General features: G+C 45.7%; 1 protein-coding gene across 5 annotated transcripts in view; it reads right to left on the bottom strand.

Annotated features, from left to right (window-relative positions):
- Positions 1-14,636, bottom strand: part of ADK (adenosine kinase) — a 559,231-nt gene that overhangs the window by 58,230 nt on the left and 486,365 nt on the right. For all 5 annotated transcript variants that reach the window (XM_075072783.1, XM_032771348.2, XM_075072784.1 and 2 more), the window contains one exon: positions 13,884-13,998. In XM_075072783.1, coding sequence (XP_074928884.1) covers positions 13,884-13,998 — 115 coding nt within the window. The remainder of the gene's footprint in view (positions 1-13,883; positions 13,999-14,636) is intronic.

Here is a 14,636-nt window from a genome sequence, read left to right as displayed (position 1 = left end):
GACTGCTCTCAGTTCTCTGACATTTATGTGTAATGCCAGCTCCTGAGATGACCAGAGGCCTTGAGTATGAAGGTGTCCAAGGTGAACACCCCAGCCAAGAGATGACGTGTCCGTTGTCAGGGACACTGAGGGCTGGGGCGGATGGAACGGCAGCCCTGTACACACCAGGGAGGGAGTTAGCCACGAGTCTAGGGAGCCCAGGGTGCTCGGGGGAATGGTGACTATCGTGTCTATTGGGTCCCTGCCCGGGCGGTATACCGAGTTCAGCCAAACCTGGAGAGGACGGAGGCGGAGTCTGGCGTATTTGGTTACGAACTTGCAGGCAGCCATGTGACCCAGGAGACTGAGACAAGTGCGAGCCGAGGTCATTGGGAAATTCTGTAGACCTCAGATGATTGTTGCCATCGCCTGAAAATGCGGCTGCGGTAAGCAGGCCCTGGCTAGATTGGAGTCCAGGATAGCTCCTATGAGGTCTAATCTCTGCGTGGGAACCAGAGTGGATTTCTCTATATTGATCATCAGGCCTAGACGTGTGAATAGGTCCTTGACTATGCCCACATGCTAGGTGACTTGTGTCTCGGAGGCCCCTCAGATGAGCCAATCATCCAGATACGGAAAAACATATATCCGACATAGGTGGAGATAGGCGGTGACTATGGCCATACACTTTGTAAATACTCTTGGGGCTACAGAAAGGCCAAACGGCAGGACCGTAAACTGAAAGTGCTGACGGTTGGCTATGAAGCGGAGGTACCTCCTGTGTGGAGGAAAAATGGCGATGTGAAAGTACACGTCCTTCATATCGAGGACGGCATATCAGTCTCCAGGATCCAACTACAGGATAACGGTCCCCAGGGATACCATGCGGAACTTCAACTTTGTCATAAACTGGTTGAGTCCTCGCAGGTCTAGGATAGGTCTGAGACTTCCCTTCAGCTTGGGGATTAGGAAATAATGGGAGTAAGACCCCTTGCCCCTTTCGTCCTTTGGTACCTCCTCTATAGCTCCCATGGCAAGGAGCGCGGCACCTCTTGCAGGAGGAATTGCTCGTGAGAGGTGTCCCTGAAGAGGGATGAGGTTGGAGGGTGAGAGGACGGGGTTGAAATAAATTGGAGATGGTACCCATACTCCACCGTGCGTAGGACCCAGCGATCTGAAGTTAACTGAGACCACGCCGGGAAGAAGTAGGAGAGACAGTTGGAGAAGGGAGGAGAAGGATCCTGGCCTGTAACTAGTACTCTGCTCTCAGACGCACCTTCAAAAGTTCATCTTTGGTCCGACTGCTGGTTTCGAGGGACCTTGATTTTGGCCCCTTTAGGGTCCTGATTGTCGTCTATGACGACCTCGGCCGCGCCGCCTGCCAAAGTCCTGTCTTTGTCTAGACGCAGAGTATGAGCGATGAGGCTGGGGACGGAAAGGCCTATGTTGGGTCACCGGCGTATGCATGCCAAGAGAGCACATTATGACCCTATTGTCCTTCAGGCTTTGCAGCCTGGGGACAGTCTTTTCTGAGAAGAGACCTTTACCATCAAATGGCAAGTCCGGTCAGAGGCCTGAAACCTGAAGCCATGAGATGCACCTCATGGCAACACCCGAGGCCCGAGTCCTGGCTGCTGAGTCTGCTGCATCCAATGAGGCCTGGAAGGAAGTTCTGGCCAACTTTTTCCCTTCCTCCAAGAGGGCAGCAAACTCTTGGCGGGAGTCTTGAGGGAGTAGCTCCGTAAACTTACCCACCGTCGCCCAGGCGTTAGAATTATAGCTGCTAAGCAGGGCTTGTTGATTTGCCACCTGGAGTTGTAGGGCACCTGCCAAATACACTTTGTGGCCGAGTAAGTCCATTCGCCTCACCTCCTTCAATTTTGGGGCTGGTGCCTGCTGGCCATGGCGTTCTCTCTCATTAACAGACTGGACGACTAGTGAGCAGGGAGTAGGATGGACATACAAGTACTCGTACCCTTTAGAGGGCACCATGTATTTACGCTCGACTCCCCTGGCCACAGGAGGGATAGAGGCTGGAGACTGCCATATATATTATCGGCATTGGCCTGGATTGTCCGAATAAACGGTATGGCCACTCTGGTGGGGGCATCCACCGACAGAATGTCCACTACCGGGTCCTCTACCTCCGGGACCTCCTCCACCTGGAGGTTCATATTGAGTGCTACCCTCTTTAGGAGGTCCTGATGGGCTCTCAGGTCGATTGGAGACCAGCCCGAGGAGGATGTTCCTGCCACCACCTCATCTGGAGAAGAGGAAGAGGAGATGCTGGGGACGAGCGGGTCCTGTGTGGCCTCTTGCTCTTGGGCAACCTCCTGCTCCAGTGGAACCTGGGAGTCCGGTGGATGAACTGGGGCTTCCTCCGTAACAGTCGGAGGAGGACGGCTAAGTGTCACCTCGGGCTCTCAGTGCTCTGATAGGACAGAGCGAGACGGAACTACTGGTATGCCTTGGGCCTGGTGGTACGCCCAAGGTGTCCAGAAAGACCACTGATGGGGGCCTTGGTCCTGGGTCTGGGTCTCTTGGAAGACTCTGGTGGGCACATCGGAATCGCGGTCCTGTGCATAAGAGCTGTCCTCGTGGGACGACTCTCATGCGTGTCTGGATGGCCATGGAGGGGCTGAAACGCCCTGGGCAGAGTCTCTGTCTCTAGCGGACCTTGCTGTACTTGGCACCGGGGACCGGTACCGGGAACGAGATCGGGATCTGCGACCGGAGCGGTGCCGGGAGGTCGACCGAGATCTCGAGGCTCGACATCAGGAGCAGCTACGGGAGTCACGGTGCCTGGAGCAGTGCCGGGAGCTGGAGTGGTGCTGAGAGTAGCGGGCCGGCGAACGGGATACTGGATGGTGCCGCGAGTGTGACCAGTACCGAGGAGGAGAATGGTGCCAGGACTGCGAGCTGCGTCGGGAGCGGGAGTGCTGATGGGACCTAGAACGTCTGCGGGACCGTGATCGTGTACAGTGCCGCTCTGCTGTGCCGACAGAGGATGGTCTTATCAAGGCAGGCTTGGCGACAGATTGTATTACCTGAACCGGTGGTGCCAGGGCTTGAGGCAGCGTCGACTCTGTCATGGCAATCAGATCCCTCACCATTGAGAATGTCTCCGGCGTGGATGGAATAGTAAGCTCAACCACGGCTCGCGCCAGGGAGCTGACAGGCACCGGACTCGACGGCCCTTGTGGGACCGGAATTATGGTGCTGACGTCGTCGGTGCCGCGGCAGGTGTTGGTGCCGGGCAATCCGACTTAGACGAACTCTTTGGCTGCAGTGCAAGTGGCATGGAAACAGCAGGAGTCTTAGGCTTTCTCGACCTCAGGGAGAGCCGCTGAGTCGACTTCGGTGCCGGCGACGGCCGGTGCCGAGAGGCCTTGGCAGTACCGGCATGGTCCGGTGCCGAGGAGGCGCTTCTGCCCGCCTATTGACCAGCGCTCGGTTCCGAAGGCAGAGGGGTAAGAGGCGCCTCCATGAGGAGTTGTTTTAGCTGAAAGGCCTGCTCCTTTTTTGTTCTCGGCTTAAACGCCTTGCAAATGCGACACTTATCTGCCAGGTGAGATTCCCCGAGGCACTTAAGACAGGAGTCGTGTGGATCTCCTGTCGGCATCGGCTTGTGACAGGTTGATCACGGTTTGAAACCTGGTGAACCGAGCATGGGCCCCGGCACCGGGTGCGGGGAAGGCACTAATCCCCGAACCCCTCTTAACTATAACACTAACTATGAACAATAAAAATTAACTATAACTATATAACTTTGAACTATATACACAAAAATAACTAGAGAACTACAAGTAGCTAGGGAGGTGGAGGTCAGTAAAACCGCCCTCCACTGTTCCAACGACTGACACAGGCGGTAAGAAGGAACTGAAGGGTGGCTGGGTCGGCAGGGGTATATATCCGGCGCCATAGTGGCGCCACTCCAGGGGGCGCCCAGCTGACCCACCGAGTGTTGCTAGGGTAAAAATCTTCCGATGAACGTGCATGCAGTGCACGCACACCTAATTGGAATCGATATGAGCAAGCACTCGAATAAGAACCATCCGATGTCAACTGTAAACTTCTTGAGGGATGGACCTTAAATTGTAAGATGCTTGAGGAAGGGACCTGTCTAAAACTCTGGTAAGCTTTATGGCAGTTTATAAGTAAGAGTAAACCTGATAGACAAGAATGATAAGCAACCATTTTAGGACAGGAAGTGAAGAATAACACATCCAGTGGAATTGCAGGGGGAATTCCACAGTTTTATAGATGTTTCACAGAGTTTAAGCTAGAAGTGACCATTAGATCATCTAGTCTGATTTCCTCTATATCACAGGCCCTCAGTTTTCACTCAGATGCCCCTTGTGTAAACCCAAAGACCTTAGTTTGGACTAAAGCATTTCAGTATTCAGGAGATTAAACTGTATACCTCTGGGAGAGAATGGGAGAAACCAAGGTGCCGGCAAAGCCCAAGGCACCTGGAATGTCAGGGAATTGATTAGGTGAGATATGCCTAGATAATCTCAACAGCTTTCTTGCTGCCCCAAGCAGTGGGGGGGGGGGAGGGTGGAAGCTGCGATTGGTGGCACTTCGGCAGCAGCTCTAATGCGCCGCTTTATTCTTCGGTGGCAATTCAGTGGCTGGTCCTTCTCTCCAAGAGGGACTGAGGGACCTGCCGCCAAATTGCCGCCAAAGAGCTGGACGTGCCACCCCTTTCCGTTGGGTGCCCCAAGCACTTGCTTCCGGGGTTGGTGCCTGGAGCCAGCCCTGCCAACAGGTGAGCCACACACCATGCTGCAGAAGAAGGTGAAAATCCCCCAAGGTCCCAGACAGCGTGATCTGGGGGAAAATTCTTTCCTGAACCCAAATCTATCAGTAACATTGAGCTTAGGCATGTGAGCGAAACACACCAGCTAGACACCTAGAAAGAGGATTCTCAGTAGTACTTCAGAGTACCAGTCAATCCTGTCTAGTGTCCCATCTCCAGCTACAGCCAATCTCTGATGCTTTAGAGGAAGGCAAACAAACAAATATATTACACAGAATATATATAGCCAATTGTGCATCAGCAGGAAAAAAATTCCATTTAAGCAAGCATCATGTATTTCCCCAAGCTGATTGTGTTACAGAATCTTTAATAAAACTCAGAATTATTTTTACTATTCAGCTACAAAAGGTGGTACCAAGACCTGCAGCTGATGTATTTAGGCCTAGTTCCATTGACTTCAATGAAGCTAGGCCATTTTACATTAGCTGTCCCACAATGTACAAATATGTACAGAAGAAAATCAGATATTTTAAAAAAAAAATCCTGGAGTATTGCCCCACGGGCTCTTGACTGGAAGTGAGAAGGAACCTACAAGGACTTTAGGTGTTAGAGAAATAAACCAATCAATCATAAATTTAGTATTGGATACAGTTGAAGAGAGAATTTATGTTGATGTGTTTTCTAAAGAGTCCCCCCGTACCTTTTCTATTTATTGGCAGAGAAGCAAAATTCCTTCTAGTCTTTTACCAAGCAAGTTACTTGGTGGAGAGCACATGAATCTAGATGTAAGTCTGCTGTCATACTAATGGGAAAATAATTACTTAGGCATGACATGTGACAGAAGATCCAGTTAGTACTGATTAGGGATGTAAATATTATTTTAAAAGTTAACTGTGTAAACGATTAAAATTATATCATCTAACTGGTTAACCGATTAAAGGGAGAGGGCTGGGATGGGGCTGCTCCAGCTGTCACAGTCTGGGGCTGGGGTCAGCTGGCCGGTGTGGCTGCGGCTGGAGTCGGCTGGCCCGGAGCTGGGGTCAGTGGTGCGGACGGGGCTGCTCTGGCTAGCCTGGGGCTGGGGGTTAACAGTTGGGGTGGGTTAACTGTAAGACCAATACTTACTGGTTAACCGTTTAATATTTTACATCCCTAGTACTGATGTGCCTTCGCAGAACCCTGTGTCCCAGACATTTATATGATTTATGACGGATTTTTTGAAGAATAACCTCTTATAAGCTATAATTACACATCAAAAAACATTTACAAATATGTCACTTTAATTAAATCTCAATTTGTAACCATGATTTCAAAGAACTACTCAGTTACTGGTATTACTTCTAATTTAAAAATAAAATTATTTCTGCAGGAACTCATTTAAGCCTGAAAAGCAAGAGAAATACAAAATAAGCATGATCAGTAATAACTATGGAGTAAACTAGAAAGTACTCCAACCAATCAGAAAAAACTCACTGATTATATCTACACTACACTCTCCCCAGTTTCAGCCCCCAGGCAGGACTGAAATCTGTGAAGAAGCTGGAACTACTCATCATTGCCAAATGAGCTCCAGCCCCTGTCAAAATGTGTTATTTGCAAAGGAATCGAGAGAGCTGGCAGCACTGGTATTGTGAAGGACCTGGAGGGTGATTCTCAAGAACTGGAGAGTCTTGGTGAGATCCGTTTCACAGTGCTGGAACCTCATGAATTTATTGTAAGTAACTCAATTTTAATGCTGCTGGAACCAGTCTGGTGATGCTACAAGAAGCTCCAACCTTCATGTAATTTATAGCCTTGCCAAGGGGAAACGCTCCTCTGACTGGCCAACTACCCTGCCTCATGGGGAAGAGCAGCCAACCAGAGCAGCTGCAGGCAGCCCTCCCCTACCCATCAGAAGCAGAGAGAAGTTTTGGGTAGGGGAGAAGGGAAGAAGGAACAGTGGATACCATTTTCACAACAGGGTAGGGGACAGAGAGACCAGTCACTCAGGATGCCTCTGCTCCTCTCTTGTGAAAAATAGGTCAGCTCTCTAATATCAGGCCTTGGAACAAAAAGAGCCCCCTCCCCCACTGATCCCCCAGATCTGGGAGAGGGGAATGAAAAACTCTGGAGTTATAGGAGGGGCAGAATTGTACTGATGTGTGGCTGGCAATCGAAGTTGATGACAGGGCTGGGGGGACATACATAATTAATTGCTGAGCTGAAGGACAGGCAGATGTCGGGTTGGTGGGGGCACGCACACACACTTAGAATTTTGGGGTTTGAGGAGAAGCTGGAAGATCCACACTATCAGGTAGCATTTAATAGAACTCTGTGTAACTGAGCATAGCTGGGTCTTGTAGCAAGAGCTCAAATCACCTTGAACAGTCTTGTTTGTTCCATGTTTGTACAGCACCTAGTGCAAGGGGGGCCTGGTCCATGATTGAGGCTCCTAGGCACTACAATAATACCAACAAAATAATAATATTAATACTCCATAAATTTGGGAGAGCTGACAAAAAACGGTTACTAACCTGTTCTGTAATTGTGCTTCAAGATGTGTTACACGTGTGCATTCCACTTCTGGTGTTGGAAACTTTTTCTCTTCGTGGTATCTGTTAGGAGGCAAGAGCTCCCACTCCTGCTGCGTAACACTGCCTTTTATACCTGCATGCAGAGATGCCACTAGCCCCCCCTCAGTTCCTTCTTGCTGGAACTCCAACACAGAGGGACACGAAGTAGGTCATGGAATGGACATGTACAACACATCTCGAAGAACAACAGTTACAGAACAGGCTAGTAACCATTTCTTCTTGTTCGAGTGATTGCAACGTGCATTCCACTCTTGGTGACTCACAAGCTATAAGAACAGAAGGTGGGATCAGTGTATATTTCAATAAAGATTGGAAAACAACTTGTCCAATCCTAGCTACGTCTCTGGAATCTTGAGCCACAGCATAGTGGGAACCAAATGTGTGAACCAAGAACCAGGTTGCTGCTCTATAAACATCTGCAATTGGAACTTGTGCCAGAAAGGCTGCTAATGCTTATTGAATGAGCTGTGACTCTGTCAGGTAGAGCAAAGTTAGCCAAGTCATAGCATGTGCTTATACAGGATGTGATCCAGAAAGAAATCCTCTGGATGGACACTGATTGACTTTTTATTCTGTCCATCACTGCTATGACCAGCTGGGAGGATTTACAAAAGAGCCTGGCTTTGTCTAGGTAAAACATTAATGCTCTACTGATGTCCAAGGTATGGAATTGCTCTTCTTCCCTGCTCATATGTGGCTTTGGATAAAATACTGGCAAATAAACTTTCTGGCTGATGTGAAAAGAAAAAAAACACCTTTGGGACAAACTTTGGATGAGGAGGTAGGTAAACGGTGTCCTTAAAAGGGATCATGTATGGAAGTCTCAACATTAATGCCTGTAGCTCCCCATCTCTTATGACAGAGGCAATGGCTGCCAAAAATTTCACCTTCATTGACAGATGCAGCAGAGAGCAGGTAGTCAACAGATCAATCAGGGAATCCATAAGTCTTGACAATACTAAGTGTAGATCTCAGGGGGAAATGGAGTCTTGCACCAGTTGGTATAATTTAACTAATCCTTTAAAAAAACCTTATGAATTGGACAAAATAGAGTGACTGTCCATTTTAGGGTGGAATGCTGAAGTAGCTGCCAGATGCACCTTGATTGAATGAACTGCTAAACCTTGGTGTTTCAGGTATAAGTAGTAGTCCAGAATATGTTTAACAGAAGAACTGGTCCGACATTCTGTCCTGGTAAGATCATATGGAAAAATGTTTCCATTTTAGATAAATAAGTAGCTCTTGTAGAAGGCTTTTTACTATTTAGCAGAATCTCTTGAACATCTTTTGATCAGGTCTATTCTCTAGCTTCTAGCCATGGAGCATCCATATAGTTAAGTGAAGGGATTGTAGGTTTGGGTGGAGTAGGTGACCATGATCCTGAGAGATTAGGTTCAAGTCTACTGAAAGTTTCACTGATAGCTCCAGGAAAGTGGAGAACCAGTGCTGATGGGCCCACGCGGAGGCTACAAGTCGGACTTTGGCGCAGTCCTGTCTTTTTTAGTAATGCCCTATGAATATGCAGAGCTTGGAGAAAACATACAAAAGCCTACCTGACCACATCAGTAAAAAGACATCTACTATAGAATCTTGGTGTGATTCCCTAGGGAGCACAATTGCTGACACTTTTTGTTGGACTTTGTCCCAAACAGGTCTACTTGGGGAAACCCTCACCACTGGAATATGTATCTAACCACACCTGAGCGAAGAAACAATTCATAAATGATCTGCTCAAGTGGTCTGCTAGGTCATTCTGTACCCTGGCAAGTAAGATGCTTCTAGTTCTATCATGTTGGCATTGCAGAGCTCCCAGAGTAGAGTTATTTCTTGACAGAGAGGAGAAGAGCGGGCTCCCCCCTGCTTGTTGAGGTAAAACATTGCTACCATGTTGTCTGTGAGAACTAACAGCCTGTTTCCCCTGATCAGTGACAGAAAACTTGGCACACCAGTCTGACAGTTTTCAGTTCTCTGACACTGATATGTAAAGCTAAGTCCTTTGAGGACGAAAGACCCTGAAACCATAGAGAACCGAGGTGGGCTATCTGAGCATGGTGGGGCTGATCCAGTCAGGGGTGGGGACTGGTGCAAAGAGCCTGGCAATGGGCAGAGCGATGCAATCATTGCTGGTTTGCCCTTGGATGGGACTGAGGCCTGCCTGTCCAAGAAGCAGCCAACTGGGTATCGGAGTTTGAATCTCTGATGGAAAGGGCAGTGGTGCTGAGGGATCAGACTCATGTAAGGAAGGAGACACAGGCAGTGAGAAACAGATTTCTTGCCACTGAAAACTCCTCTGGAGTAGTCCGCACTGAGATGGTCTCTTGTCTTGGTGCTGAAGAAGTTGATGGTACCACTTACGGCATTGGTCTCGACATTGCTCGTTGTGGCACTGGAGCTGACTGAGCCAATTTAGGCACTGATCTGGAGGTTTCAGGTGCAATCTCCACGATTCCTTCTTGCTCCTCTTACCAGACTTTGAGAGTGAAGATCTCGCCCCGGTCGGGGCTCTGGAAGTTTTGTATTTCTTCCTCAGCACAGGAGAGGGATACTGGTGCCAGTATTATGCTAAATCTGGAGTGGCGCTTCTCACTGAAGTTGCAGCACTGAGTCAGACAGGGATGACTCCAATGGTGGCCTGAGTGCTGTCTCCATCAGCAGGAATTTCAGCCTTGCCTCCCTATCCTTCTTCACCCTAGGCTTGAACTCCCTGCAAATCTGGCACCGGTCCTTTGTGTGAGCTTCCCCCAAGCACTTCAGGCAGCTATTGTGCAGGTTGCTCACTGGCATAGGTCTCGAGCAAGTGCGTGTGGTCAGCGGTCACTACCAAGTCCTTCCCCTGCATTAGGATATCGTGGGACTCGCTGAACATCATTTCCAAGAGCACCCTTCTCATATATATTGATTAGATTGAGAGAGGTCTATAGTTGCCCCCTGGAAATAGACTTCTGCTAAATATATAAGGTAGCATTTCTTTTCTTCAGTCAATAAGGCAACCTCCACAGCTGCAGAGCTTCCTTTCGGCAAAAACTAAAAGGCTCATTTTGATTGAATCAGGCATACTTCTGGATCAATACCCGCGTTAGCAAAATGAGGCAACTTGGACATTTTAACTGTCAGGATTCACTGCCACTAGCTCATATGATAGTATGTACAAAAAATTACTCAACTATATATTAATGGATGCAATCTGATATCTCAACTAAAGCAAGAGCATTTCCTCATCTGTTCTCAAGTGGGAGAACTTTTAAATAAACTCAATGTTGAAAAAACATCAAACCATTCCCACAAATATTTATGATAATAAACCCAAAACACATTGTATAATTACCTTCACAGAAATACCTCGTAAAGTCATTTGTATATCTCCAACTTTTATTATTTATGAACAGCAAACAGTGACTATGAACAACTTTGTTTTTCTAGAGGCCACCATTTTGTTTATTCAACTTTCTGCTTTCATTTTGGTCTGCTTTTCATAATGGGCTCAATACTGAAAGGTATCACCCAATGTCTTGTTTTTATGCAGGAAAGCTTGCAGTAATACCTGGAGTTACGGTTGCCTAACACTTTCAAAAATAACGGCTTGTCTAATATGATGAAATTTACTGGCAGTACTGTACTGGTATAGTGTAGTTCTGCTGGTAAATTTCCCCAAGGACACAATCCCTAAATCCCTGTGTTCAATTGCTTATAACTTTGCCTAACTTGAACCATTTTGGCTGACATTTTTCCTATGCCAGATGTCTGCCTCAGGCTCTTTTTTTCTCCTTTGAAAGTTTCAGCAAAAATGGTTCAGTTGTTTCTGAGAACGTTAGGGGAAAAAGTGGTGTTTTATCAAGGTTAATTCTTAGTTATCATGCTGAGAAGCTCCAAGCTTTGGAGCAAATGTGAAATTTGGTGGAGTTGCTCCCCCTTGCAACAGAGAGAGACACCTTTTGTTGTCCCCCAGGAATATGCAACCATATGACAGCCAAGTGAGAAGCCTATGAAAATTGTCATTTGCACCTGCTCATTAGAGTGTTGTTAGAGGCTGGCATCTCAATTCAGTCTGCTTCACCCGCACACAGTGCCCTGAGCATGCTGCAGGCCAGAGCTCAACAAAACTTTCCCTGCAATTTCTCCTGCCAGCCTGGCAGCTGGAGTCCATTGTGGCAAAGGAGACTAGAACTGATAGCAGGTGCCCCCCAAAGCTCCTGTGGATGAAGGTGGTAAATTTTTCCCATGTTGGCATAAAGAGAATTCAAGGACACTAAGTGATCTGTTCAATAACTGGCAGCAAGGCAAGAAGGGACAGAAGTAGAAGAGTCTGTTGCATGGATGCTGAAGCCCTGAGATAGGGTGGGAGAAATTTTTTTTTTTCATGTTTATATTGTTTTTAGGCATTTCTCTTTGACCTAGTAACCAGGAAGTTCCTTTTGTCATGCTCAGCTGGTCAAAACCCGACAAAAGGTTATTTAATTGCAGTCTAAAGTAGGAGCTCTTCACTAGCATGTTCCAACCCATGGCTGGCTAACTGCCTCCTTTTCCTTGCAAGTATTCTTATAACCTCTGACCAAACTCTTCCTGAATATCTGATCTCTGCAGAAGGGCATTAGAATAAACTGCACCACAACTGGCCCTTGTGAACATGTATTAATTGTCTTTTATGCAGGAAAGAAGAGAGGCTTTATTTGTACACTCAGATATTGTTCAGTGCAGCAATCTTTCCAATGATCTTTTAGAAACACTCTACAATGCAGGGTTTAAAACACAACGAGCCCTAATTAGTGTTGGAATAACCGTGTTCGCACTGCCCTATGCCATTCTGTGGTGCCACTATATGCTAAATCAAGGGACACAATTTCCTTCTATCCTTCATTAGTAGTTTAAAGCTAGGCGGTGGGAAAAGGCTGATCCATATTCAAGGACGGCGGTGGAGCAGGGGAACAATAACAAATTGGTATCTCTTTTGAGAATTGCCCCACAGGCCAAGCATTTTTATGTTCTTAATCATTATTAAATGACTTAACATGACATACAGAGCCTGGCAAATGATTGCATCCTGACATGAGAACGAATTACAAATGAAATGAAAGATCAAGCTGTATTAGAGGACTGCCTCTGGGAAATGAAAATCTTTAATTCTCTTTTATTATTGACATTTATTTGGCTGCCATGAATAACAACATAGCGAAGAGATTCAGCTATGCTTGTGCACTGAATAGTTTATCCCAGGGCTCAAAACTGCCTTAACATTTATCATGTTTGCTTTTGTAGCTGACACCACTGCATACCCTCTCTATCCATCTTGCATTTATCATGCATACAAAGTGCATTCTCTAATTTAAGTTAATTTTCATAGTGAACAAACAGCTAAGATTAGCAAGTGTCAGTTCTCAAATAAGCTCCCAGTTGTAAAAATATCAAAGAATGGATTAATGGATTTGTTAACAACTCCAGTTTAAAGAATAAAATAAATACACAGTGAAAATTAAATAAGAGTAGAGGAGGGTTACATGTTAGATTTAGGTTTACCACCTTTATTACTAACTCACGTATAAAAACATTTTTATTGCTATTTCTCAGCCAACCGTACAGAGCTCAAGTGGAGCATTTCCATATGGACAGTTCAAATACTGCAGTGATTTTCCGGAAGCAAAGCTGTCACGCTTGCAAGACAAGATAGACAAATTCAACTCTGAACCTGTGTTGTTTGAAAGCAGTTTGTAGCTAACAAACTATGGGAAGAAATAATCTAAAAAACAGAAATAATTTAGATTTCTCCTAAGAACAAGCTGTAAGGTAGTGACATTTACTTGGAGCCCAATCCTGCAGTCCTAGCCTCACAGGAGGCACTCAATATCTAAGAGAACCAGACCCTTAATTAATACCTTATCTTGTGCAGGAACTAATGACTAAAATGACTTGCAATAGCACGAGGTAGTAATTGTATTATTTAATCTAGGAAGTATAGGTGGACAAATTAAAGTGCCCGCTAAAAGGCAGGCAGTCATGTTTGTAATGCTTAAATCTGTGTGTTCCATATCATTATTTCAAACAGCAGAAGCCACTCATATCCCAGCTAGAACACCTTTTTCCACCTATTCCTTTGAGAATGGAAGAGCAGGCAGCTGAGAAAAGCTAGAAGTGAGACTTTCTGTTCAAAGCAAAAAAGACTGGAAATTCACTTAGTGCTGGATTTCACTTCCTCATTTTCACAATTGCTTAAATGTACTGTACTGTTGCAGCAGCTGTTCCCAACAAGTATAGCATGTTCTTGTTTGCAGCAAAGATGCCTTTTCAGATAAAATCTGGTCATAAAAAGCAGAGTAAAACCAACTGGAGAAATGTTTTAGATCTATGTTATAAAAGTCACTTAAGATATCCATAACTAAGCTGTTAGACGTTCCTGTGAAATAATAACTTCTGACAGTTAGGACATTTCAGGGGTTAAAAATATGAGAAACATTCATTAAGATAAAACCAGGGAAAGACAAGTACATTGAATACAATTTGACAGTGATTATTTGTAAAACTAATACATGTTTTAATACATATATATTCTTTATAACAATACAGCTTAAAAGAGGTACCTGTAGCCATTATAGTGTCCTCTTTTCCTTGGGTGAAGACTACAATTCGTTGCCTGTTAGGGTTCACCTTTGGTAGGGCTTGTGTCTTCTGGGCTATCTCTTTAATATCTTCCGTCTATTAATAGAAAGAGAAAAAATTCTTGTAACCAGCACACCAGAGATGTGAAACATTAGGACTTTATTAGCAGATCAAAGATTTATCCTCTTACGATTAGATAATAAAATAGACTGCACTATCTGTTGAGAAAGATTTTTAAGAGGAAGAATACTTCATTCTCTTAAAGGTTTATGTAGGACCAAGAGGGCATTGGCTATAATCTTGGAAGCTATACTGGAGCTATACCAATTGCTATAATGCACAGCCTAATGAAAGAATTACACAGCATTTCTTAATTGGCAATTTCTATTGATTTTCCATGCTTTGGCTAAATTCTAACCTTATCCTCCATAAAATTAAAAATAAAATGAGAAAGGGAATAACTCAGAAAATCTCAGGGCTTGATCCTCTTCCAACGTACAGCGGTTTTACACTGGTGTAACAGCACTGATTCAGTGCAATTACGGCTGATTTATACCATCGCACTTCAAGGAGAATCAGGCTCTTGCTGTTTCTTTAAACACTTTCAAGGGACTACAAATCTCCACACCATATTGTATATATGTAGGAACATAGAAATTGCCAAATTGAATCAGACTACTGCTCCATCCATTCCAGTATCCTATCTCTGATAGTGGCCAGTATAAGATGCTTCA

This window comes from Chelonoidis abingdonii, chromosome 15 (assembly GCF_003597395.2).
Source record: "Chelonoidis abingdonii isolate Lonesome George chromosome 15, CheloAbing_2.0, whole genome shotgun sequence".
Taxonomy (NCBI): domain Eukaryota; kingdom Metazoa; phylum Chordata; order Testudines; family Testudinidae; genus Chelonoidis; species Chelonoidis abingdonii.
This window is presented reverse-complemented; position numbering and strand designations above follow the sequence as displayed.